Source organism: Astatotilapia calliptera, chromosome 11 (assembly GCF_964374335.1).
Source record: "Astatotilapia calliptera chromosome 11, fAstCal68.1, whole genome shotgun sequence".
NCBI lineage: Eukaryota > Metazoa > Chordata > Actinopteri > Cichliformes > Cichlidae > Astatotilapia > Astatotilapia calliptera.
Genome location: NC_137432.1, coordinates 10,146,620 through 10,173,395, shown reverse-complemented (window position 1 = coordinate 10,173,395; position 26,776 = coordinate 10,146,620). Strand labels below are relative to the sequence as shown.

General features: G+C 39.6%; 1 protein-coding gene and 1 long non-coding RNA gene across 3 annotated transcripts in view; one reads left to right on the top strand and one right to left on the bottom strand.

The window, feature by feature from the left end:
* Nucleotides 1-26,776, bottom strand: part of col14a1a (collagen, type XIV, alpha 1a) — a 166,260-nt gene that overhangs the window by 20,056 nt on the left and 119,428 nt on the right. For both annotated transcript variants that reach the window (XM_080307779.1, XM_080307778.1), the window contains exons 35-40: nucleotides 26,131-26,208; nucleotides 24,473-24,559; nucleotides 19,587-19,640; nucleotides 16,611-16,706; nucleotides 16,116-16,169; nucleotides 7,144-7,197 (exon numbers count right to left, since the gene is read on the bottom strand). In XM_080307779.1, the coding sequence (XP_080163905.1) occupies nucleotides 7,144-7,197; nucleotides 16,116-16,169; nucleotides 16,611-16,706; nucleotides 19,587-19,640; nucleotides 24,473-24,559; nucleotides 26,131-26,208 (423 nt within the window). The remainder of the gene's footprint in view (nucleotides 1-7,143; nucleotides 7,198-16,115; nucleotides 16,170-16,610; nucleotides 16,707-19,586; nucleotides 19,641-24,472; nucleotides 24,560-26,130; nucleotides 26,209-26,776) is intronic.
* LOC145431746 (uncharacterized) lies at nucleotides 12,870-25,156 on the top strand. Its single transcript, XR_013912030.1, has 3 exons — nucleotides 12,870-13,879; nucleotides 22,082-22,212; nucleotides 24,475-25,156. It is a non-coding gene; the product is annotated as an uncharacterized LOC145431746 (long non-coding RNA).

Genomic DNA, 26,776 nt, shown 5'->3' with positions numbered 1-26,776 from the left:
TCAGCTATAATCCTGAACTGTTTCATAATCTGTTTTTAGTGCAAATACGCTTAGTTAAGAAGCTTCAGAGAACTTTATATACAGTATTATGTTATGTTATTTTAGAAACCTGTCAAAAACCTTTTAAAACAAAAAAATTCCTGAATTCATGTTGTTATAGCCACATTTGAGCTGGCATACTGGAGTTCTCTGAGAAGTCAGAAATTAATCAAGCATAATATTCAGCTGCAAGTAAAGATTTTCATTTGAAATCTTAATAAAAATAATAATAATGTGCTTTATTATTTAATCTATCTGCCGTTTTGTAAAGCAGTCAATTTGAATATTCATGGATGACAACAATAATTATATTATAGCATTAAAATTATTATTTTGATTAATGAGCTTGCACATACTGATCATTACAGAAACAGAAAAAACATTCTAGTAATTAATAATGCTGTTAATTTAGGGCAACTATGACATCAGTTAGTTGAATACTGTACTTTACTAATTAGCAGGTTGAGGTGATGATGTAAAGACATTTTGAGTAAACATACGTTGGAAGCACAGCTGCTTTAGTTTCAGTGTTACTTTCTTTGCGTTGCTCTTGCTCGCTAGCTAGCTTACTCTTATGATTTATGTTAACAGCAATTTTTCAGTTTTTTCTTTTACTATGAGCCAAAATGTCAGCTGTGAAAAACCAAGCGTATTCTGACTCAGTGTTTTGGATTGTAAATCTTTCCATTACAGTCAGAGTGTTGTTGGATGCAGTCTGTAGCGTAGCGTTTGAACACACAAGCCAACTCTCGATCCACATTTGTAGCAGCTCTGCAGAGCCTTTAACGTTTAAAAATATTACAATATGGTGCACACTCTAATATAAATGATGTACATTAGTCTGTCAAGCGGTATCAAACTGAGCATTAATATTTTAAAAGTATTAAAGAACTGAGTCCAGAAAAAAAAAAGAAATAGGAAAAAAAAGAACAAATCCCTGTCAGCATTAAGTTCACTGGCTTAAGTGTACTAAGACAGCTGAGAAGTGCTGCTACTGATCCTGCAACAGTTTCCTGGACTCTTTTACTAAATGCCCGCATCATTATACTGTATTTGCTGCACAGTCTGACAGATACACCTGCTGTGTTTCTCAAATCACGTTCTTTCTTACACACAAGTTAAGCGCTTAAGAGCCTTCACACAATCCAGTACTGCTACGTGAGGTGCTCTACAAGTATCTGTATGGTGCACTCATAGTGAACAAATATCACAAGAGTGACTACGCAGTGGAAAGAGGGAAAGGGAACGGGCACATCATCAGCTGATGATGCAGATGCTAGGTGCTTTTACACTGTTTAGGTGCTTACAGTACTGTGCAAAAGTCTTGAGCTACCCCTTTCTAATTTCTTTAGTTGAATCTACAAAAAACAAACAAGATGACACAGTTCAGTGGCCATAAAATATGCACCAATTTTGCACCAAAGAGATAATTCCCATAGACCTATTACCTAAAAACTGACATATAATCAGGATGGTGTGCAATGTGTCCTAAAAAACAAAAATTGAGGGAACTGGAGACGTGGTGGACAGAAGAACTGGCAAGCCTAAAAAACTATCTACAGCAGATGAACAGTATCTCGAAGTCCTTAAAAAATAAAAAATAAAAAAAAAATCTGAGCATGCATCTGGCCTTCAATTCATCCATCTACTGTTCATCAAATCCTCATCAAAATGGTCTCGATGGAAGGATGGCTGTCAAGAAGGAGAGGAAACAGGAAAAGGCTAAGGTATGCCAAATTACACAAGTATTGGACTGAAAATCGGTGGAAACAGGTTTTATGGAACGATGAATCTAAATTTACAATTTTTGTCTCAAGTAGTCATCATTACAGTGGGGAAAATGAACAGGCTTCATGGCTTTATGGTAGTTTCACTGTTTAATGGACAGAATATCAAACAATAATCCAGAAAAAGCACAATAAAATTATAAACTGATTTGCATATCAGTTAATAAAATAAGTATTTGATACCAAAGTAGAAACCTTTGTTGGCAAACACAGTGGTAAGACATTTCTTTTAGTTGGTTACCAGGTTTACACAGATCTCAGGAAGGATTTTGGCCTACTACTCCTCACAGAAACCCTCAAAGTCCTTTAGGTTTCTTGGCTGCTGCTTGGCAACTCAAAGCTTCAGCTCCCTCCACAGATTTTGTTTAATAGGATGGAGGTCTGGGGACTGGCTAGGCCAGTTGTTGCCTTGGTGGTATGTTTTGAGTTACTGTTATGGTGTAAGACCAATCCATGACTCATCTTCACTGTTCTAGCAAACAGAAAGAGGTTCCCATCTAAGATTTTTACAGTACATGGCCCCGTCCTTTAGCCCTTCAGTGCTGTGAGGTTGTCCTGTTCCCTTAACAGAAAAACAGCTTCAAAGCATAATGTTTCCACAATCGCTTCTACAATTGTTTCCATGACAGCTCTTTGGTCTTGTCCATTCCACACGTGTGCTTTGCAGGGAGTGCAGAATTATTAGGCAAATGAGTATTTTGTCCACATCATCCTCTTCATGCATGTTGTCTTACTCCAAGCTGTATAGGCTCGAAAGCCTACTATCAATTAAGCATATTAGGTGATGTGCATCTCTGTAATGAGAAGGGGTGTGGTCTAATGACATCAACACCCTATATCAGGTGTGCATAATTATTAGGCAATGTCCTTTCCTTTGGCAAAATGGGTCAAAAGAAGGACTTGACAGGCTCAGAAAAGTCAAAAATAGTGAGATATCTTGCAGAGGGATGCAGCAGTCTCAAAATTGCAAAGCTTCTGAAGCGTGATCATCGAACAATCAAGCGTTTCATTCAAAATAGTCAACAGGGTCGCAAGAAGCGACCCTGTTGTTTTATTTATATTTTGATATTGCTAGGGATGATGCAATGATCGGGGACCATTCTTAATTTCGTTGTTCTCATGACAATGACAATAAAGTTTCTGATTCTGATTCTGATTCTGAAAAACCAAGGTGCAAAATAACTGCCCATGAACTGAGAAAAGTCAAGCGTGCAGCTGCCAAGATGCCACTTGCCACCAGTTTGGCCATATTTCAGAGCTGCAACATCACTGGAGTGCCCAAAAGCACAAGGTGTGCAATACTCAGAGACATGGCCAAGGTAAGAAAGGCTGAAAGACGACCACCACTGAACAAGACACACAAGCTGAAACGTCAAGACTGGGCCAAGAAATATCTCAAGACTGGTTTTTCTAAGGTTTTATGGACTGATGAAATGAGAGTGAGTCTTGATGGGCCAGATGGATGGGCCCGTGGCTGGATTGGTAAAGGGCAGAGAGCTCCAGTCCGACTCAGACGCCAGCAAGGTGGAGGTGGAGTACTGGTTTGGGCTGGTATCATCAAAGATGAGCTTGTGGGGCCTTTTCGGGTTGAGGATGGAGTCAAGCTCAACTCCCAGTCCTACTGCCAGTTCTGGAAGACACCTTCTTCAAGCAGTGGTACAGGAAGAAGTCTGCATCCTTCAAGAAAAACGTGATTTTCATGCAGGACAATGCTCCATCACACGCATCCAAGTACTCCACAGCGTGGCTGGCAAGAAAGGGTATAAAAGAAGAAAAACTAATGACATGGCCTCCTTGTTCACCTGATCTGAACCCCATTGAGAACCTGTGGTCCATCATCAAATGTGAGATTTACAAGGAGGGAAAACAGTACACCTCTCTGAACAGTGTCTGGGAGGCTGTGGTTGCTGCTGCACGCAATGTTGATGGTGAACAGATCAAAACACTGACAGAATCCATGGATGGCAGGCTTTTGAGTGTCCTTGCAAAGAAAGGTGGCTATATTGGTCGCTGATTTGTTTTTGTTTTGTTTTTGAATGTCAGAGATGTATATTTGTGAATGTGAAGATGTTATATTGGTTTCACTGGTAAAAATAAATAATTGAAATGGGTATATATTTGTTTTTTTGTTAAGTTGCCTAATAATTCTGCACAGTAATAGTCACCTGCACACACAGATATCCCCCTAAAATAGCTAAAACTAAAAACAAACTAAAAACTACTTCCAAAAACATTCAGCTTTGATATTAATGAGTTTTTTGGGTTCATTGAGAACATGGTTGTTGTTCAATAATAAAATTATTCCTCAAAAATACAACTTGCCTAATAATTCTGCACTCCCTGTACATCATCTGGAAACCTCTATAAAAATTCATGTTAACACTGGTAGGCATTGCTGAAACAAAAACATGTGAACAAAAGACATAATTGTCTTAAAATGGATTTGATGAACTGTGGGGAAAAGCATAACTAGCAGTCAGGTTCTGCAAATCAAGCACTTGGATGTCTGATCATCAGTAAGTGTGTGCAGAAAAAAAATCCAAGAGCTTCATTTCAGACTCTACAGGCCTTAGTTAGCATGTTAAATGTTAAAATTCACGATAATAATAAACTGTATTTGTTTGTGCTTTTCAAACCACTCAGGGTCACCTTTCAGTACAAAATTAACAAGAACATTATTAAAAGAGATTTCAAATCCAGGAAGAATAAGATTGTAAAACATATAAAACAAGATGCTTGTGAGTGATACTCTGATGGAAAAAGATGGGATTTGAACTGTGTCAGAGATTGTAGTGGACAAAGGTGAAGTGGTAATAAGTTCCAAAGATGAGGTGCAGCTCAGGTAAAGCTTGTCAAGCTTGTTAGACTTATACAAACTCTTTTTTTGCCTTAAATACTGTATATCCATGTACATTTGCACATTTCAATACATTTCACATTTTCCTAGCAAAAAATAAAGAATGAGGGACGGCTCGAGATTTTTTCCACAGTATTTATTGTATTCATGCGAAAGTGTAGCAAAAACATAAGGCCAAAGGCACAAATGCTTGCAGATCTTAATAAATGTTTTTGGTGAAAGTGGCATTTCTAGTAGTACACAGTGTGATGTTGCTTTGAGACAACATTACAAATCTTAAAAGTCATGTGTAGGGATGGGTACCGGTGTCCGGTGACATAAACGGTAGTAACCAGACCGAAAAGCAGCGCACATTTCGGTGCTTTATTTCGGTGCTTTTTTTCCTGAGCTGTGATACACTTCTAGTCAATCATTTTACGTTTCCGAGGATAGTAGGCGGGGCCAGGTACGTACGTTCTGTTAGAGCAGAGCTACAGATTAAAAATGCCCAAGGCGAAGCGGTCAAAAGTCTGGCTGTACTTCACAGCAAAATATGCAAACCCGTATTTGATAGCTTGCTGCGAGACCTCACACCGTGCACGTCGGGTGGGTTGCCAGTTATCGGACCTGGAGCAACATCCCCCAAAAACCCGAAGAATAGAGTCCTGGCCCCTAGCCCTGCCAGTGTAGCAGAAATGATGAGGATGATGATGCAGCAGCAGCCGTTCTTCTCTGCGTGAGTAGCTTAATGTTGTTCATGTGTAATTTACGTTGAGTAGGCTAACCACGTTATTACATTAATGCATGTAAGGTGAGCTAGCAAACATCATCATAGCTACATGCTGCTGTCTTCTTGTTTGATGGCAGATACTCCCTTCACCCTGGCTAAAAAGGCTAAAATGACCAAAGAAAAAGTGGAAAACAGTTAAACATGAGAGGTTTTTGGACAAAGTTTGTGTTTTTTCCATTGTTTAAGCACTGCTTCCAGCCAAGAGTGATACCATATATGCCCCATAGCTGCAGAAAAGGCACACATTGTTATCTTTTTACAAAAAAAAAACAGCTGAACATGAGAGGTTTTTGGACAAAGTTTGTGTTCTCCATTCTTTAAGCACCGGTTCGAGCACCGTTTAAGCACCGGCACCGTTTCAAAAGTACCGATTTGGCACCGGTATCGGATAAAACCTAAACGATACCCATCCCTAGTCATGTGCTACATAAGTAAGTACTGAGTGTAACACAACTTTAAGTCAGCATGAGTTGTACAATTTGTGGAAACTTCACTGTGAATTCAGTTTGACTCTGTAGAAAATTTCTGATAATCAAATCTGAACTTTCTCAATACTGTATTTAAATTCAGGTGGCAAAAAGATCAAGTAAAAAAAAGTTTAAGTTTACAAAGATGTCACTGACTGATTTAATTAAACCAAATTATAATATAAGTTGGTTGTTTTCCTTCTAAAAGTTCATGAACTCCAAACCTCTCTGGCACTGTGAGAAGAAACTCTGGCCAACATGCAAGCATCCTCAAGGAAACCACATGACAAGCCTGAAAACTATGCAAGACGTCTTCTGACAACTACCACTGAGGGGATGAGTGCTTGGACATGTGTGGGCCAAAAAAGAGACAGCAGATGGATGAAGTGCAAGACTTTCACCTCTCCAGGAGCCAGACACGGACAACAGGCTTCTATGACTATGTTACATATTTGGAATAAACCTCCTTTTTTCTGCTTGCTGATACATTACCCTCTGGCTATGTTTCTGTTTTGGTATTTACAGTCCAGTTGAGCATTGTAAGGCCTGATCCCGCTGTCAGCATCAACTACAGACCAGCTGGTATCACAGAGCCCTAAAAGTGCTGGATCTCATATACTGTGAATGCTGTACATGAAACCAGGGTGATGTAGCTCTGAACAACTGGGGGAAGACATGCATGGTTTTATGAAGACACATAAAACTAAACAGAGAAATGCAGCTGGACATTAAGGCGCTGTGCAAAGCTGGAAATGGACCATAAAAAACGTTCTCAATAAACACGCCTCTGTTTTCACTTTCTTTTGTATGGTATTATTTATCTAACTCATTTAACTGAATGCAAACTTTGATTTTCATATTAAAGAAACTACAAAGAAATGCCATGAATATTAATGAATCTATGTATATTTCCTCAAAACTTATTTAGTGTATTAGAGCATATTTTCGTGATGACAGCGGAGTGATTATGCAGCTGTTTTACTGTTTTATCTTTGCAGATCTCATCCATTGTGCCTTTTTTATTTAGATGTTCACTTTCAGAATTGTATTTTACACCCCATTAAATTAAAACGTCCACCCCTATGTACCTATGTACTGTATTTCAGACTGTAGTTAACCAAATGCATGCAATAGACAGTACACTACACTCTACATTTCCAACAACCAACAAATCAGGCAGCGTAACACAAACCAGCAAAGCTGAACATCATGTCAGTATCTTACCCTTGATCCTGGGGGACCATCTCTACCAGGTGAGCCAGGACCTCCGGGAACTCCCTGAGAAAAACACAAACACAGGGGTTTGAATTACTGTGGCAATACAGACTGACTGAGGATTTATGCTTCAGTGAGAAAACTACGCCATAGCTACGTAGCAACCACTAACAAATCTGAAACCCTACGGTCCAAACTGATGCTAACCTGCCTAAAACCTTAACCACACGGCATGTCGCGCAGCTTTTCAGCACTGTCAATGTCCAGCTACTTTTTTACACCAGGTTTTGAATTTACCAGTGACAACTTATTTCAATATAAGAAATAATAACAGCATTAATGTAAGAACTCACGAATGTCGGCATAATCATGGAGTGATTTTGTTAAAACTGTGGGAATGGATGTGAAGGAACGGACAAATAAATGGAAGAACTTGAGGAACACAGATGTCTGTCCCTGAAAAAAACTAATCACAACAAAGAGCAAGGGCCCAGGAGGGAAAGATGTTCCAGCTTTTTATTTGTTTCTATCAGCTGGTGTTAGGATTAAAATTATTTAAGCTGTTTTTTATATGCACATTGTGATGGGATCATTAAAGAGTTGGAGCTCCATGTTTTGAAGGTCGGAAGCTTCATTCAGTGCTATGACTGAATTGAAATATTGTGATTGACGTAGAGTCCAGAGGGTTTTTTCGCAGCATGCTTACACATCATAACTAGCTAACACTCAGGATGATATTTACTGGGCCAAGGGAGTCTGAACAGAATATCCCGAACTTAGATAATAAATAGAATCAGTAAGAGATTTATAATCAAGGCTACGCAGGGAGGTGTTTTCTTTTTCTGTTTCTGTTATTCCAGGAAGGAGCAGATACGAGGTCGGAGAGAAGACTCGTAGGGAAACAGCCGGACCACCACATCGCTTCCGGAAGAATACTTGTTTTTGTTGGGGTATAAAACTGCACGGCTCCATCCGGGGTCATACTTTCTGTGAAGACAGATGGCTGATTTCACAGAGAGGTCCAGTGCTGTAACTTGTAATTTCAACTGCTGAAGCATATTAAATCTTTTTAAACAACAGACATTCTCCAGTACTTCCTGGAGACTGAACACGACACTTGCTCCATGCATAAATCAGACATGACATGACCGAACGGTAATTAACACATAATGCACAACGCAGATTCATAAATGCCAGTGACATCATCGGCAGCTTGTGTAGGTTGCATCATTGTCCATCAGCAGGAATCTCATCATAATTAGGAAAATGTATTTGTAGTATTTCCATGCAGTCATCTTGGTTGTTGCTGACCTGATATGAGCAGGAAACCAAAGGACTTAAATCAGCCTTCAAAATCAGATTTTCTTTAAAATTGTGAATTCATTTAATTTCTTTCTTCTTCTTCTTTTTGCACCATCGCAGCCCAGTGAATTTTTAAAAAGTGTTTTAGCTGCCGAATCACGTACAGTATATCAAGGAAAGTCTTTATCCATAAATGTCTCATAATAATTAAAATACGCACAGACGTGCTACTAAAGGTCAGAACAGCTGAGGATTTGCTATCTTGCTCAACAATGCTTTGACGGCAGTGGACATAAATCTGATTTATAAAAAGGACCAGCTTTTAACCCTCTGGGCACAGACAGTCTTCATATCAGCAGTCGACCCCGCCGCTCCATCTCCTGCCCCATTTCCCCTTCATCCGCCTCTCCGCAGGTCAATGCACACACAGCCAATTCCAAAATGCAGCCACGGACTGCGTGCTGAGGTGATTTATCTCCGCACTTCAGTATTAGTGGAGGGCTCATAAAACAGGACAGTTAACACTGTTAAAGGTTCTACAAATTACAGGACGGGGTCGCGGAGGACAGGCCTCATATGATTAACGATGTGCCGCCGTTCAGATGTTGCCTGATGTGCACTCTCCCATGACATCTGCAATAATACCTCCCCTGCAACTTTCACTCAGATATCGACAAACTTCAAGAAACACGTGGAGCGGAGAGGCAAACCTCCACGTCTGCACAAAACACAAAGACTGATGAAACCATTGTTGACATTAAAGATGAAGTTAGTAAAGCGAACTGCAAAAGAAAAATAATTATAGCAAAAAAAATGTTATGAAAGTATCGTGGCTCTATGTAAAATGTAAATAAAAATAATAATTCAATAATTTAAACACTACATCCACAAACACTACATATTAAATGTTAAATAAAAAGTGCGCTGCATCACCTTTTCTTTCAAAAAAGCGATAAGACTAATTTCTCATTTATTTCTCGCTTTATAGTAAAATGATTTCAGCTGCTCGACACTTCTGAGTTTCTTTTATGGTAAATATGCCAAAATATGTGCGTGACACGTCCAGTTTAGCAGCTGTACTGTTTTACTATCACGCCCCGCTGTCATAAGCTGTACATGTGTCCTGCGATCTCCTGCTTTCATAAGCCAAACCTTTCCTCAAAACTATATTATTATATTAAATTTGCAGTCTAGATGGTCCACATCCTCTTTAGCTCGGAGGATGAGACATTCTTTACTTCAAGGAAGAATTCAACATTTTCAAACTTGAAACCACAGGACAGTTTTCCACTTTACCTCAGTCTCTGAAATTAGCTCAGGCACAGTAACATTTCTAAATGTTATTTCAATACATTTTTTGCTCTGCATGATCGAGTTTCAGCTTGCATTTGTGGATAGTGATTAACTCTGTTCTCGGACAGGCTTTAGGATGTCCTCCTGACCACATGCAGTGATTTCCAGGACAGAACTGTGCTGTGTTTATAATACAACACTGTCTGAGGCCATGAAGATCACAGCTGTTTATTACTGGCTTTAATTTAATCTTTTAAAGATATCATATACTGTGCAAGATAAAATACTCAAACTGCAAATTTAGATTGCTCTGTTTTACTGATGGGGCACCGCCCTCCTCCGCCCTTATAATAATGCCACTATTTAACCCAATTAGCTCTGAGTTAATACACCATGTGGGTTTTTTTTTGTAGAGAACTAGAGAGTTTTTCAAGTATTTATTTTTATTATTATTTTGCTTTTGTCTTGACTTTCCTTTGAAGGAGTTCCCTGTATAACATTCAAATTGAGCATACGTGCTGAAAACACATAAAATGTCAGTTTCAACATTAAATAGGCTGTTTTTGTATTATTACATTTAATATAGAGTTTAATTAATTTGGATATAATGGTATTGCATACTTATTCATATTTTCCATTGTCCCATTTAGTTTTTTTGGTTTCTTTTTTTGGAGATCAGTTGAAGAAATCTTTCAGTCAAGTCAAACTTGGAACAATTTTCTGAACTTCTCTACCTGTACCGATTTTTTTTAACCACTTTTAAGAAAAAAAGCTTCAAGTTTCAGTTATAGTCTAACTATAAAATATTCAGTGTTTGATCATAAAATATTAAAATATTCTTTTGTTTCTTGATAAATGCTGCATAATTCACAACACCCTGAGAATAAAATGAACAGGCAGGCCAAAGAAATTAATAATTGGAGTGTGCGAGTGATTCTGATTCAATACATTAGCCTCGGGATTTACACACACACGGAAATGCACAGCTGTAAATTTCCATGGTGTCCGGCAGATAAAGGACTGAGATGAGGGGGTCATGTGGGGCAACCGTATATATCCGCACAAGATCAAGAATGAGACCAATTTGAAATTATTGCCTATACCAAAACAACCCGCATCCCTCTCTCAGACAAAACCAAAATTATTAGTCGATAACAAAACCTCACATGCGCGCGATAAACAAAATGAAAGCGAGAGATGAGAGAGACGGCTACGCACACAAACACACAGTCGCCGCTCTTCAATGCAGCTGCATTTTTCATTGTCAAATTGAAACAGAGGTGGAGGGGATGCTGACGACAAGGTTACATTGTATTTACTGCAGGAAGAAACAGAGCGAGGGCGAGAGGGAGAGAGAGAGACTGAGGTAATTGATGCTTTAGAGTTGTGATACTCTCTGTGGTCCCTCGTATATTACAACAGGGCCCTGGAAGCTACATTATTCCCCCACTGAGCCACACACACACCCATTCATATTCCTTGCTGTGACAAAACACATTATTACTCAGTAACATAGTGCAGCACAGGGCAGCACTGCCAGCTTTTATTAATAGGGCTATGCAGGCACAGAGATCGCTAGATAGTGCCGCATCGAGGACTGCTGAAGCTCTCCGTGAGCTCGTTGGGAGACTAGTTGTTCTCGCCTCCTGAGAGTGGCTAACGTTTCGCTGCGCTTCTGAAAATGAAACTAATAGAAACAAACATTTTTTGGGGGGACAAATAGAAAACATTTTCAAATTCTTTCAGAAAATGAAAATTTGCAATTTGTTGGGCATTGAAATGCAGGTGAATTAAAATTGTCACAATCAGCAGGGCTGGCTGCGTGTAGAGTGAAACGTGGACCCAAATGCAGACGAAACAAAACGTGAAACGTGACTTGAATAACCAAAAATGAGCCGTTTATTGAGCTGGCAAAATAACTGCAAACAAAAGGCAAAAGGCAAGACATGAGCCTAATGACAGGACAGGGGAAGTGAAACTAAATACAGTGAACCAAGAACACTCAACTCCTTCAAAATAAAACCGGAAACACTGAAACTAGACATGACAACACAAGTTTAACAGGCCTAACACGTGATGAACAATATAAGAACCCAAATACAGAAACCAAGGAAACAATAAATAATGACTGCCTTTAACCTCAACTAAAAGCTAAATAGGAATGACACATGAACTAATCACAAATCTAAAATGAGACAAATACAAAATGTACTCAGAGCGCTGGGTCGGAGACAATCCAGCACTCCCATTCAATCAAGCTTTATTATAAGTGCAAAATTAAAAAGAGTTCTTATGTTAAATATCCTGTTGTGTGCAAAGATGTCGAGTGCCATTAGCTTGACTACCCAGGCTTTACTTGACCACTGAGAATTATTAATTATTTATTATTTCATTCTTACAGTACCGAACAAAATCGGCTGATTCAACTGTCGAAGGAAACCATTAGAAAACGACCGTCCAAACATGGAGCCTGTGTGCTCTGCAGATCAATGTACGAGTGTGACACGATCAGGGGGGAGATGGGAACAGTGACTGTAACAAATTGTGCTCAGCGATGTAAAAAAATAAAATAAAATATAAGACTGCTCCTTTCTTTTTGCTCTGTGCTGAAGCCATCTCTCAAAATCAAAACCTTGGCACTGTCAGCTCGAGTGCAGCTGTTGTAATGAATTTAAGTTTAACTTTTATCAAATTATTCTCTGAAACGTTCTTATTCAATTCAATTCAATTCAATTTTATTTATATAGCGCCAAATCACAACAAAAGTCGCCTCAAGGCGCTTCATAGATGCTTATCCCCGTAAACGTCTGGAGATATGGTTTGCAAAGACACAAGACAGAAGGCCTCTAGATGTTAGTCCATGTGCTAATAAATGACACTCATATATTATATCAATACTCCATCTCAAATGCGTTGAAACACATTTTCTTTTCTTCAACCAAAGCTGATGCATCCAGATAAATACTACACGCCTGAAAGGGTTCTTGGCTACGGAGCCCCCCAGGGGACATGGGAGAAAAAAAAATTACGGAGGAAAAAAAAAAAATTAGGGAGAAAAAAAAAATTAAGACGGACTTTTGCGAGATCTCGCAAAAGTATTGCGAGCGCTCGCAAAAGTTTTAGCCGCATTCTTCGGAGGCCGCCAGCTCGAAACCGACCGGGAGGTCGAGGCACGATGTGCCGGGAAAGCGGTGTTCCTCCCGGCTGTAGTAGGTCTCGACTTCCCGTTAGCTTCGAGCTAGTGGCCGCCAGCTCGAAGCCGACCGGGAGGTCGAGGCACGATGTGCCGGGAAAGCGGTGTTCCTCCCGGCTGTAGTAGGTCTCGACTTCCCGTTAGCTTCGAGCTAGTGGCCGCCAGCTCGAAGCCGACCGGGAGGTCGAGGCACGATGTGCCGGGAAAGCAGTGTTCCTCTCGGCTGTAGTAGGTCTCGACCTCCCGTTAGCTTCGAGCTAGTGGGCGTCAGATCTCCAAAAACGTCGGAGCACTTTTGCAAATATGTGATGTCTTGTAAACCGAGCAGGTATCTGACGTTTACACAGCTACATTCACGCCTCAAAATATCTTAAAAGTGTATTTTGTGACCCAGAAAGAGTAATATTACAACTAAGTAGCTGCCGCCATTGTTGGAGTTTTGCGAGATCTCGCAATACTTTTGCGAGATCTCGCAAAAGTCCGTCTTAATTTTTTTTTTCTCCCAAATTTTTTTTTCCCTCCGTAATTTTTTTTTCTCCCATGTCCCCTGGGGGGCTCCGTACTTGGTCACTTCAAATGTCAATGGATTTTCTCAGTCTCCCAGTCAGAAGCCTGCAGGCGTTATCTGTGTTCTTGTTCCAGTTCATAAGTTTAAAAACTAACCATTTCTACAACAGGCGGGCCTGCACAGAGCGGCGAGGATAGTGCTGCGTCAGGAGCTGCTTTAGCTCAGTGCGAACAAGTGTGAGGAAGTGAGACAGAACTTTTACGCCTTCCGTTTTCTTCACTTTCAAACAAAGTAAATTCAGCAAACCTTCGTTCACTGAAATGCATGCACATCACCAGGTATTATTTTATTTATCAGCTAAAAACAGAAAAACAAACTTGAAAAAATTAGAAAAACGGTCTGTCAAGAAGCACTTCTACAACAGTGAAAGTCTCTGCAGACTCCTACAGGTAAATATTAAATTTAATATTTAACCAGTCTAGCTGCAAAACAGCAGAGATTCAGACTCCAGCTCAGCTTACACACCCATTACTCACCCTCACAGTTGTTTTCACTTAATTAGCCTGATTAGCTCTGTTTTCAGGAGTGGTGCGTGTATATTACCTTTGCTGGGGAAATAAATCTGTTTACATAGTCACATTCTTAAGACTTATTTCCCTTTGGAGGCTAAATACCAAAGTCTTTATACCATAGCATTAAATTTTATGGTGCAAACTTGATCCAAGGTTGTAGTAGGGTGAGGTTTTTTTGGGGGGGCAGTAAAAGTAATGTCCTCTGAAGTGATGGAGACATTGTATATTAGTGGTTTGGGCCTATGACCTTCCACAATGACCTAACCTGAATCTGATTAAATAGAGATTTATTATAATACAGATACATTAAAAGAAGCACAAAAGTGACATATTCTTCCTTGAAAAATAAGTGTCTCCTGGTACACAGCTACTGAAACAATGACTGTGTCTTTGCTGATGTCCAGGGCTCCCAGTAGAACACCATTAAATTAATTCAGTATTACTTTGGATTGGTTCAGTGCAGAATAATCGAGACGCCTGTGATGATTATTCACATCTCACTGATTCCATTAGACTGCATCATGACCATGTGCATGTGTAGACTGCTAAAACACACCCCCACACACTAAAACCCACCAACCACTAGCATTAAGACCAGATCCTTCCAGTCCTGTAATTTGGATCTGACATGTTATTCCAGCCCATCCCACAGATGCTCAGCCTGACAGAGATCAGGGAAATAAGGTGGCCAAGTCGACACCCTACAGCTGTCAGGGTGTACCTCTGTAATGAAACTGGGGGTTATGTGTTTAGGTACAAGCAAAAGTAACATCCAGATAAAGTTTTCCAGCAGAATATTGCCCAGAGCCTCAAGCCATGCCTCGTCTACATGATGTCATCAGACCAGGCTAACCTTTTTTCCTTTGGACCACATTTGGCAGGTATTAAACCGGAAACACCCACAAGAGCAGCAAGTTCAGCCCTTGCCGTTACCCTGGCCCATGCACTGACCTCCTTGAGTTGCTGCTGTTCCCTGCCACACACTGTCCCATATAGTAATTTATAAGATCTGTTATTTATATTTAGTTATTTCAGTACTTAGGTTTACATTTATTTGAGTATTTATTAAATTTATTTCAGCTGTTTTACCTATTGTTCAGTAGAATGCTGCGTATACTGAGGCTTACTGTAAAGCACTGTTTCATTTGTATCATGTCACATATTTCAATGACAATTAAAGCTGAGTCTGAGGAAATGTTGCTGAGATCTTCACACTTGGACATTTATCTTTGTTTCAAAACATCACCTTCAAGAGCTGCTATAATGTGTCCACCTCCCTGAAGAAGGCCACTGTAACAAGTGAATCAGAGTTAATCACACTTCTCTCCCCCCTCCCTTCTCTCCCGCTCATTTACATAGTGTAATTATGAAATGATCAGGAGCAACACAACAACTGTGTCTACAACTGATCAAATGAAGCCACAGTAGTTCTAAACAAACCAATAATTTGCCCTGTCAGCACTGGCCTGGCAAACATGTCACCAATATTGGCTACACAGGCAAGTCATTTTGGATTTTTTTCAGTCCAGTGCATTTTATCTATCACATTAGATATGTACTGGTGAGCTAATCATTTTGGTAAAACATTTTATTTATCCCTAACTAAGTTATCTGCTAAAGTTAATCAGAAATAACACACCGAGTCCATGTCAGCCTTAGTAAGAACGGCCGAAAGTATCAAGGAAACAAGAAAAATAATTGTAAAAAATCAAATGAAAACACAGAAATATGCTTTTATAGAGTAACACGTCTCACTTCTGTGAGCGTACAGGTCCAGGGCACCTTTTATTAGATGTAGGATTCATTTCAATTCTGCACACACACACACACACACACACACACACACACACACACACACACACACACACACACACACACACACACACACACACACACACACACACACAGCTGGGTATACTTAGTAGTACTTAGCTCCTATAAGTAAGACAGAAACACAGGAGGAAAACATTGTATTTCAGGCAGGGTGGAAAGTAATTCCCTCTCCGTGTTGTACTTTGTAATGTAGGGAATCAGACAGTAAATGTAGGGCATCAGTAAACACACTTTACTGCTATGTTTTACAACATTGACCATTTTTGGGAAATGTTCTTACCATTGGTCCGGAAGGGCCGATCTCTCCTCTCTCTCCTTTCTCCCCAAGAGCTCCCTGTAAAACAAACAATGTCACTGCGGCTGGGCTGGACTCGTGGGCCTCGTGATAGCCACGGACTGGAAAAGCCAACATCAGTTATCTTAATAAGATGCCGGGCCATTTCTTTGGGCAAGATCCGAGAAATGTCTGGAAGTCTATTTGAGGCATATGTCAACATTTGTCAGTTCACAATGGCAGGTGGTAGACAGCTTAATATCAAGTGCAGTCATAATTGCACACATTTCTGAACTTGCTGAAGAAAGATGGGAACAAACTGCAAAAAGCACACGTCCAGTGACCGGTTATCATAATTCAGTGAAAGTGCTGCTTGAGAATGACAAAACTTGATATGTTACTTGATCCCAAAGTTTTATTTTTGTTATTACAGGAAGTTGTGCGAGTTTCAACGCTAAAGCAATTGTGGAAAAATCCACCTTTACACCAGTAAAGTCTTACCGGAGGCCCCTGAATGGAGAGTCCGTTGGGTCCTTGAGGACCAGGTTGCCCTGGGGGTCCAGAAGGGCCAACTTCTCCTACGGGCCCTTGAGGTCCCTGTGAAAAACACCACGTGGAACCAAAGTAGCAACTTTAAGTTACATATAGTAACACAGATTGGTGAGAAAGATAAACCCTGTGGTTCTTTAGTCTGACCCCCTGAGGATAAAAATGTTTTTGTGACCTCCTCACTCTCCAGAATCTGGAATGGCAAAATTTAAGAGTGCAGAACACGACTGCATAGTCAGCAATAAAAAATGTCATTTAAAGGCACGACAGCCTTTTACATCAATTTAACCGTCGGTAGCATCTCCTGATGTGAGACTCTCTGTTGGAGAGATAAAGGAACTGGCCTGAACTGGGCTCAGAGGCTCATTTTCATAAACAAGGCTAAAAAGAGCGTGAGAGCTTTATAGCTTTACTAAATGTAAAAACGGACACGATCGCTGCTTCTGTTCAGATCGTTCTACACATTTTTGATCAATTTAATCTCCAAAGAATGTTTAAGAGATTTTTTGTGCCAATTCAGCATGATGTCCATCAGGTTTAGATGGTTGCCATCCATCTGAAGTCAGGTCTTTGCAGCTCATTTCATTGGTGTATGTGGATTACAAACCGAGTTCACAAACAGGAGACAGAAAAGAGAAATTCCTACAAACCACGACTGATTTGCAGTATTTGTGGCTTGTTGGCCGAGCGGCAGCAGTAGCCAAAGTAATCGTTGCTCCAGCTGTATTTATTATTTTAAAGTTCAGCCTTAGAGGTTGTTGGGTCAGGGCTGCCTTATCCATGCACATGATCAAAATAAAGCATGGATCAGATATACATGAGTGGAAAGGAAATAAAAACAAACAGAGAGAAATGTTGTTGTTTTTTATCTCATATTTAACTTAATATTATTCTCATAAAAATATTGCACCAAAGTAAATCACTTTAAGGTTTATTTTGCAAAAAGAATAATTTATTTTGCGTTTTATCCACCGTTATCCTGTAATATGTAATTCACTAAAATGAATTAGTAGCACTGAATAAAGATGAGTTCAGGGAGGAGCATACTGATGACACAGATGTACGAATGGTGTAAGACTGATCGAGCAGGAATACGGTACTGTGGGAAAGTCTTCATCCACCAATCATTTCTTTATATTTTGCCAGAAAAACAGGGAAAAAGTGCAATAAGTTATTGAAACACATGCAAACATACATGTAAATACAGTATAGAAGGCAAAACTAGAGTTTGTAAAAATTCCTCTGAAAAAATAGCCCGCTCTCACTACCGAGGCCCAATATAATTTTGATTGGTCAAGTCCCACGGCGTTCCTAAGGAACGCGAAAGGTGACCGTCTGCGTATGCTACGTGCCGGGTTATGGATGAACTCCAGTAGAATGATCCTGTTGTAATACATGTTCCAGCCATGTACTCCAGCCCTAACCTTATCCCTAACCTTAACCAGCACTTAACAGCTCTCTAAGTCTCTAAGTCTAAACTTTAATAGTGTTTTCCAAAGTGATTTAAGTAAAATGAATGTACATGTGTGGATTCATTCCAAATGGTTCTCATGTTTCCTCATTTTTTCCGATCTCGTAATCTAGGGATGTGTTGGGTGCCCGGAAGTGTAACATATTGACGATTTGTCACCTAGCGTAAAATGTTATGCTTTGGGAGTGAGAATGTGTTGTGAAAAAATAGCACTTCAGTCTGGCTCCTTGGAAACAAAATCTGAAGAAATAAGGGGTGAATCGAGACCTTTGCACAGCACTGTATATTAATATCCTCTACTGTGTGTGTGTGTGTGTGTGTGTGCCTGCAGTACAGAAATCCACATCTCTCTTCATAGCTAACACAATGGACTACTTGCACTAGGTAGTCCATTGCACCCATGAAACACATCACATACAGTCATTACTGACTATATGTTGTTTGGGGGTTTTTTTTGTGGGACACTTCATGTGTCGCACTTGACGTGCTGTCGCTGAGGTAAAAAAGTGGGACATATGGTTGCGATATACAACCTTATTTCCCTGACTGACAGTAGTGTGGTTTTCAACACAAGCTGCAGCACCAATGTCGCCTCCTTCAAAGAAGAAAAAGCGTCAGAACTTTTTTCTAAGATTAAATTTCACTCATGGGAGTTTTTGTTCAGAGAAATTTCCACCAGGATCAGGATCTGTAGCGACTGCTGCAGCTGGATGTTTAGTAAAAGTTTGGAACAGACGACCATACCAAAACCAGAGCAGATCCAAACATTACAGTCAGTCAGGATGGCTGCGAGTGGAGGTAAACTAGACAAGTGAGATATACCCTTGCAAATATCAGCTTCCTTTAAACTACGGGTATGTAACCTGAATGCTGTTGAAACTCTTTCAAAGTCCGATATTTTACACTTTCATCACTGAATGTGTCATTAAACAGAAGGCGATGGTTGCTTTGTTCTTGGACCCACTGGTGTGGACCACCACGTGCAGAATACCACACAAAAATAAACAAATGATCCGGGCATCCATTTAAATTTATTACACTGTGAGAGACAAACTCACTGGCTTTTGCAAACTGATCCACCTTCATTTCGTTCATGCAGACTTCAGTCTGACTGAACTGTGACAGGTGAAATCACAAGGCTCTACTAAAGGGGTCAGATGTCATCCAAGAAACATATTTCAAAGTTCAAGGCTCAATTTATCCCTCTGTAAAAATCACAGAAATTATGCCCATTTATGCTGGCTGCCGTACTCGCAGCCATTTCCCACCTGCTCCTTGCCACAACACACCAAAATTTCGTCTGGCAAAATCCAGTCTCAACATTATTTTTAACTCATGCAGCAATTCTGCTTTCCCACTGTGGAACATTTTTCATGCCTTAACCGTGTGAAATACAGTAAATGTTCAAGACTGTAGCAGGACAATAGTGTCCCAGAATTTAAGAGCATTTTACAAACCGTCACTCCTGGCTCGCCTCTGTCTCCTCTGGCTCCTCGTATGCCTGGACCACCCTGAAACAAACACCAGAGACACACGGTAATAACAGAAATAAGAAAAAAACATGGGCTGTAAGACTGTAAATGTATCAAGACTTCCACTAAAACATGGAAACTGGGGTTTATGTTTAAAAATATGCTAAACGTAGAACGCCACGTGTCTTTCATATGAATGGATTGTGAGGCTCATGGAGAGAAGCCAGCGCTGATCATAATGCTGTAAACTGCTCCTGTGAGCTCTACACTTTATTACGCTGCATCTGTGACTAACAGCGAGAATCTAAAGCCATAAACCTCGGGCTGACCCTTCTCGAGGTTTATCCAGGGACAGGCAACACACATCTGCTAATCATTGGCCCATTTGGGATATATCCCCTTCCTGTGTTTTCTTAACTAGGTCTGCCTTGGGAAGCTGGGGGCAACTAGGTAGTTCCTGAAGTATTTAACCAGACGAGACAAGGGTGGGAGGAATATGAGAAGAGACATGCAGATGTGGTAAAAACAAGAGGTCATTTTCTTTTCGATAATTTCTATCAATTGGAAGTCAACACCAATCAGTTTGCTTTAATTGGTAGACGTAGGATATATTGTCTCTTTTAGATGTAGTCAGTGCTCTCTGCAGGGATTCCTTATGTGTGTGCTGGTCTTGGATTATGTACTTAAACGTAAAGTGACAGAATTTACAGGCTCAATTAGTTAACAAAACCATAATCAAAGTTTAATAAAGGCGAATGTAACAGCAGATCAAGTTAACCAAATCAAAAGGGTTTTTTCCAGTGTGTTTTTAGTTTTCGATGTGGAGGAATACTCATTGTTAGACAGCCAAAGGTTTGCTCCTGGGCCACAACTCTATTAACAAAAAAACCTACAGATGACAGCCAATATCCCAACATGAAGCTTTGAACTGGCACATTCATTTTGTCAGGTAGGACAGGAATGATGACAATGACCAATGACCCCTAGAATTATTTTGAAATACTTTGAATCAATGGTGAAATGGGCCTATGACGACTGTGTCTTTGTAAAATCACATCAGGGGAAAAGTAGTACTTAAAATGACTGGGCCTGTTCATCAGTTCAAAAATGTATTTCTGTTGTTTTAATGGATTCTTCTAAACAATCAGAGCACTTGCTGGAGGCACGGAAAAACCTGCAGAGAAACTGAAATGAGCTTCCAACAGTAACAGCACATGTAATTACATTTGGATTTTTCCACGAGACTTTAATGAATGTGGAAAAAACGGAGCAATTATTGTTCAACTTAGCAATTTTATGCCGAAGGGAAATTTACATTTTTTAAATAATGCTTGGATCTCAAACAGCATGGGCACTATTCATTTTGAACAAACAGACATGGCAGGTTGAGCATGTCTTGCTTTCCTTATTTTAGATTGATTGTTGACTGACGTTCAGCGTTAAGTTGAGTCTGTGCCAAATCAGACGGCACAGATTGCAGTTCAGCTCCGCCAATCAATAGTATTTGAAATGCTGAAATGTGAAGAGGTCTGCTGCTGCGTGAGGCAGGAAAAGACGTACATCTGGCAGTGAATGCAAACATAAAAATTACTCTGAGGAAGAAAGGCTCAGCGTTGTTGTGAGTGATTACGTCCGTAGTCTGCACACTGGAAAAATACAGCAGACAAAAGTGCATTTTCTGCTTATTACAAAAACTTTCTTTCTGCTATTACAGTTTCTTATTTGGCTCCTTGTTTTTGTTTTCATGACATTACTGAAATTACCCATTTAATATTTTTCTACAATTATCCCAGTGTGCAAAATATTCAACTTCTAGGTGACCACTTTTAATCGCTAGCTAATTGCAATGGTTATTTGATGGTAGTCAACCTGTTTCTAACAACTGTGGTCCAACTTGGACTTATTACAGTCACTCTCAGACAGATTAGCAAAGTCTTGCAAATAATTAGCATCTAATTTATAAACACAGACTGATACAATCAGGGGCGATCGTGGCTCAAGAGTTGGGCGTTCGTCTTGTAATCGGAAGGTTGCCGGTTCGAGCCCCAGCTTGGACAGTCTCGGTCGTTGTGTCCTTGGGCAAGACACTTCACCCGTTGCCTACTGGTGGTGGTCAGTGTCCGGCAGCCTCACCTCTGTCAGTGCGCCCCAGGGCGGCTGTGGCTACACTGTAGCTTACCATCACCAGTGTGTGAATGGGTGGATGATTGTGTACTTTGGGGTCCTTAGGACCCAGTAAAGCACTTTACCATTTACAATCTACAGGCTCACTTGAAATCAGTCTAAGTAAGTCTGCCAGGATATGCAACATCTCTGCAAGATGTCTAATTGCAAGAGAAGATTCGACTGGACTGGTTACCCACTGCCTGTATTCTGGTTTATAGCCCCAGTACAGTTGTGGTCAGAAGTTTACATCCACTCATTGTTGAGGATGAATGTCACAGTAATTTTAGTTTTTTAAGGAACTGTTCTTTTTACAGGGTGGAATGCACAGCATACATCTTTAATGAAATGCAATGAAATCACCATCCTGCAGCAACTACGTCACTATTTGAGGAGGAATTTCGGAACTTCTATTTCAAGTGTAAGAGGCTGTGGCTGGACTCTGAATGTAAGTAGTTACAGTGTTAATAATATGTTTAGTGTAAATGTATGTGTATGTAGATGGCAACAGATTTACGATGTTCACCAATTTAGACTAAATGTAACTGCCTACTTGATCCCATTTAATCGCAAACTGATGGCTGACAAACGCCATCTTACCACCTTTTTATTGCCATCTTTGTACCAAAGTCCCGTTTGGTGCTCGCTTGCTTTAGTAAGAAGCAACCGAGTGCCAGTGATTGCAGACCTGTTCCCCATCTTTAATGCAACCATTTCAAATGCAACTAGATTGCAAATTCATTTCACACAGTTGCATTAATTTTAGTTGAACTGTAATCTTCAACTACTGTGTCCCCCCCAATGTGACTGTAGTATTAGACGCTGTATCAGGTATCCATCTACCTGATACACGTTTATTTTACAGCTTTATTTGATTGAGCTTAACACCCCCCCCCCCCTTTTTTTTTGAGAGAACAAAGTGTTAGCACTGCAACAACAGAAGAGTAAATCTGTTTTCACATACACGTGAACCGACTGTTATATCGTTTTTAACAAGGGGAGTTGTGATAATTTTTCATCCTTTCTCTAAATCCCAGTGACTACAGTGTGTAGTTTTAGCACAAAAGCAGCTATGATTTCGCCATCATGCCATTCATCTATTCCCATATCCTGCAGTTAAAATGTGATTTAAGAAGCCCATTCAATGTGGGCGAGAGTAACAGACACAGACAGAGCGACAGAAACAGTTACAGAGAGGCATAAAACGACAATAAAATGAGAGAAAGAGCCCCAAGCAGGAGGAGGAGGTAAAATAAATAAAACAGAGAAAAACAATGAAAAGTGAGAAGCTAAGGTATTTTCTATGCTATATTAATCTCTGGAAAACAGAAGAAGCAAAAGAGACTGTATATAGAAAACATGAAAGAAACACAGAGAACAATATGTAATCCTAAATATTACATGAGAAATTTCAATTCTTTGGTAGTTTCCCCATAAAATGTGAATATTTTATACAACATAGAGCTTTCCTCTGTTATAGAACTGGAGGTTTAACAAATCCAGAGGGAGAGAGCTGTGACCTGTGGATATAACCCTACCAATGAGAAAGCAGATCTGGCTCGTTGGACAAGGAAAAAAACATAGGGGGGAATTTTACTTGGCTGTGATAAATGGAGTCGCCCAATAATTACTTTCTCAAACTATACCAGTGTGGATCTACACCCCTCTCCTGCTCTGCTACCCAAAGGTGCCGACAAAGACAAAGAGAGAGAACTTAAGGAGCGATAGCGCAAATGAAAGTGGTGAAGAGAGAAAAAGAAGAATTTAGACAAAAAGTCTCGGGCTGCAAATTAGCTCATTTAGTCGCTCTCATCTCCCGACCTCATTCTGGTACAATCTGCGATTGCGTGAGAGGAATACAACTGTTTGGCATGTACACCCCAACTCTTTCTAACATTCAGCCACCCCAGAGAAAATGCCTCTAAGAAATGGAAAAGTGTCTTCAGGCATTAATTGATGAAAAGAAAAAAGACTTGTTATTGTGTATATGTCACAAAACACAGGGTAGACTCTAAAAGCACTTTTATCTACCCTTTGATATCATGTCCTTTTGTGTTGCTGGATATATTCACCCTGTTCCATCTAGAGTTTATTCACACTGTGATATATTACATATTTAGATGTCTTTTGCTCTGGTCTTTGTGATTTTGTCATAAACTATAGTTAGACTAAGCTTCTGTATCTGAACTGTGAAGCAGGAGGTAACAAATTTGATTGCAAAAGTATGATTATGCAGAAATCAATTAACCTTTCCCTGGTAAATTTAAGGTCTCAGTCCCAAAATTAACATCTTGCTGAATAGAAGTTCTATGTGGAGTAAAATCGACAATAACTTTAAGACTGGTCTTGAGAAAAGCACTGACCGTAACTAAAATTAATTCAGTCGAAGTATGTTCACATTGAAAATGTTGGATTGACTTTGACATTACGAGCAGTGTCCACTAATGACCATCCAAACACTTTTTCTTTACTTCTGTAGAATTTTCTAGTTGATGAGAGTCTTGAGAGACTAGATGAAGCGAATGAGTAACTGATCTAAAGAAAGAGTTCAATTGAGTTTCTAACAACACAAAGAAGGATAAAAAAGCACAGAGAGCAGAGGAAACTTTTAAAGGATTGCCACATCGGAGTGATTTGTTCATAAAAGGCAGAGTATGAGTGTTTAAGTAACTACATTAAAGAGTAAATGTGTATAAATATCGTCTTACAGGTGGTCCAGATGGTCCTGGAGGTCCTTTACTGTCCTGAGAGCAGGTACAGGCATGAGGCATGGGAGGGCACTGCTCTTCAACTCTCTGAAAAGACAGTTCACAGAATGTGTGTGCAGTCTCTTTGGTCAATATTCAGGTCAGGCTTGAGCTGCACTAAAAACACACATAAACAGGCTTAGACTTTGCCGGAAAAAAACAGATAACACTTGTAATACATGCTATCGTTGGCCAGTTTGTCTTAGGTGTTTGGATCCGTGTTAAATTTACAGCCCAGTAAAACTAATATTTTTCATATTCCACAAATCTCATATCATACTTTGGAGTTCTTTGGACAAACCAGCTAAAATTGCATCTTTTTCTAACAGAAAAACACATCTTTCCTCTTAAAAAAGTCAAAAACAATGTATTTTCAGTTTAAATGCAGCATAAACTCTTTTCTTTATTATTGCTACACAACTGCATAATTATTTACAAACTGTAAATGCAAACAATGTCCTTACAAAGTGCATTTAAATAAAGTTATTTTCAAAAATATACTTCAATACGACGGAGTAATCAATACTTTTTTGCATGCCTACTTTTTCATTGAGTAATCTGTACTTTTGAATGTGTATGTAATGAGTATGGAGCATATTTGAAAATGCAAACACTCAAAAAAATCAGTAAAAAAAAAATCATGAATTTAGTAGTCTTGGGATTTTCATTTCATTCTTCTTGTGTATAGAGGAGCCCGCTTACATAAGGACATTACGTTCGCTAAACCATACCTGTCTTTAGAAATACAAAATAAGCTCAAAACGCTGGGTCCCAGCCCCAGCACACATTTTAATTGCCAGCTAACCACTAGCACTGAAGGCTACATGACCCATGTGAAGACCCGAATTCTGAACCCCTGCCGACAGACTCCGACTTACTCAAGGGCTCTGCTAAAAACAGGCCTTTGTTGCAAGGTAGTTACTAGGCAACATGGTGATATCATAATATCTACTTACCTGCCAAGTTTGGCTGCTCAACTCCTGATCATGTAGGGGGAGTTGGCAGCCAAAGAAACACATTGTGTGCATTACAGTAAGAGTTGACTTTTTTGTGTTAGCTGTGCAACTTAGCTTAAAAACATCACACTGAAAATAAACAAGTCAATGCAGTTCATCACCTTGAATTTATTTAATTTTTGAATGTATTTAATTTTTCAGACATTGCGAGTTTCCGCACTCATGACAGTAACTGCCATGCATTTTATTACCCAGTGATGTGTTGATAACACTCAGGCCTCGGAGAAATTGGTTAGTACGTTGAGACATTGCATTTTGAACCCTATTGTACAGGAGTGCAATTAATAAGGATCTTAGTGTTTGCTCAGTGGATTACATTTTATGCCTGGGGCGTTAATTGATTGGTGCTACCATAAAGGCAGACACACACTTTTTGTGACTTTTTGTATATGCATAATACGCAACTGGTCTCATTAAGAGAATTTCTTTCACATTAAACTAAATTAATTGAATGAGCATTTTGGCTTTGATTGGAACCATACTTATCACTTTATTTATATGGAGTTTTAATATTCTGTGAATAATGCACAGAAGAAGAGAGATCAGGTACGTACCAAATTATCTCATAGAGTAGGTTTAAGTAGAGGGAGAAATGTTACTTACCAATGCTGGCAGCTCACAACACTTATCTCTGCTGGCCCAGGAAGTACTGCAGATAATGTCAAACATCTGGAGCTGGAACTGTAAACACATGTGCATGTATGAGTACATATGGATATACACATAACCTCTGCATTAATACTGCAGTTGCGATGTACATTAGGTAAATAAAATGCTGAATTAAAAGAAAAGTTGCATTAGAAACTGAATATTACCCAGGATTTTTTGTAATGCTGTGTTTCTGTGTTGATAAGAAGCAAGAAGACAGACAGCTTGGCTGCTTATGAGCTTTAATAACAAGCTGAAATGTGCTGGAAGACAGATATATGGAGTCTAGCTGATTGCTTTAATAAACAAACTGGATGTTCTCAATGATCCGCTAGTCTTGGCCTGGCTATAAATTATGTCCCTGGCTTATGTCTGATTCATTTCGAAATTTTAGCATCAAAACTTAAGAGGGGCTCTGCTCCCGTACACTGTTTATTTTATTAGAAAAGCAGTGTTGACATTCCCAATACCTCAAACTTCGTCAACATTGTTTCCAGTGTAATGCATATACAATCAGAGACAACCTATATTTTCGGAAACCCTCACTTAAACTTAAAAATAAATAAATAAAGCAGTTTCATCTAGGACACCGAGTTCATGC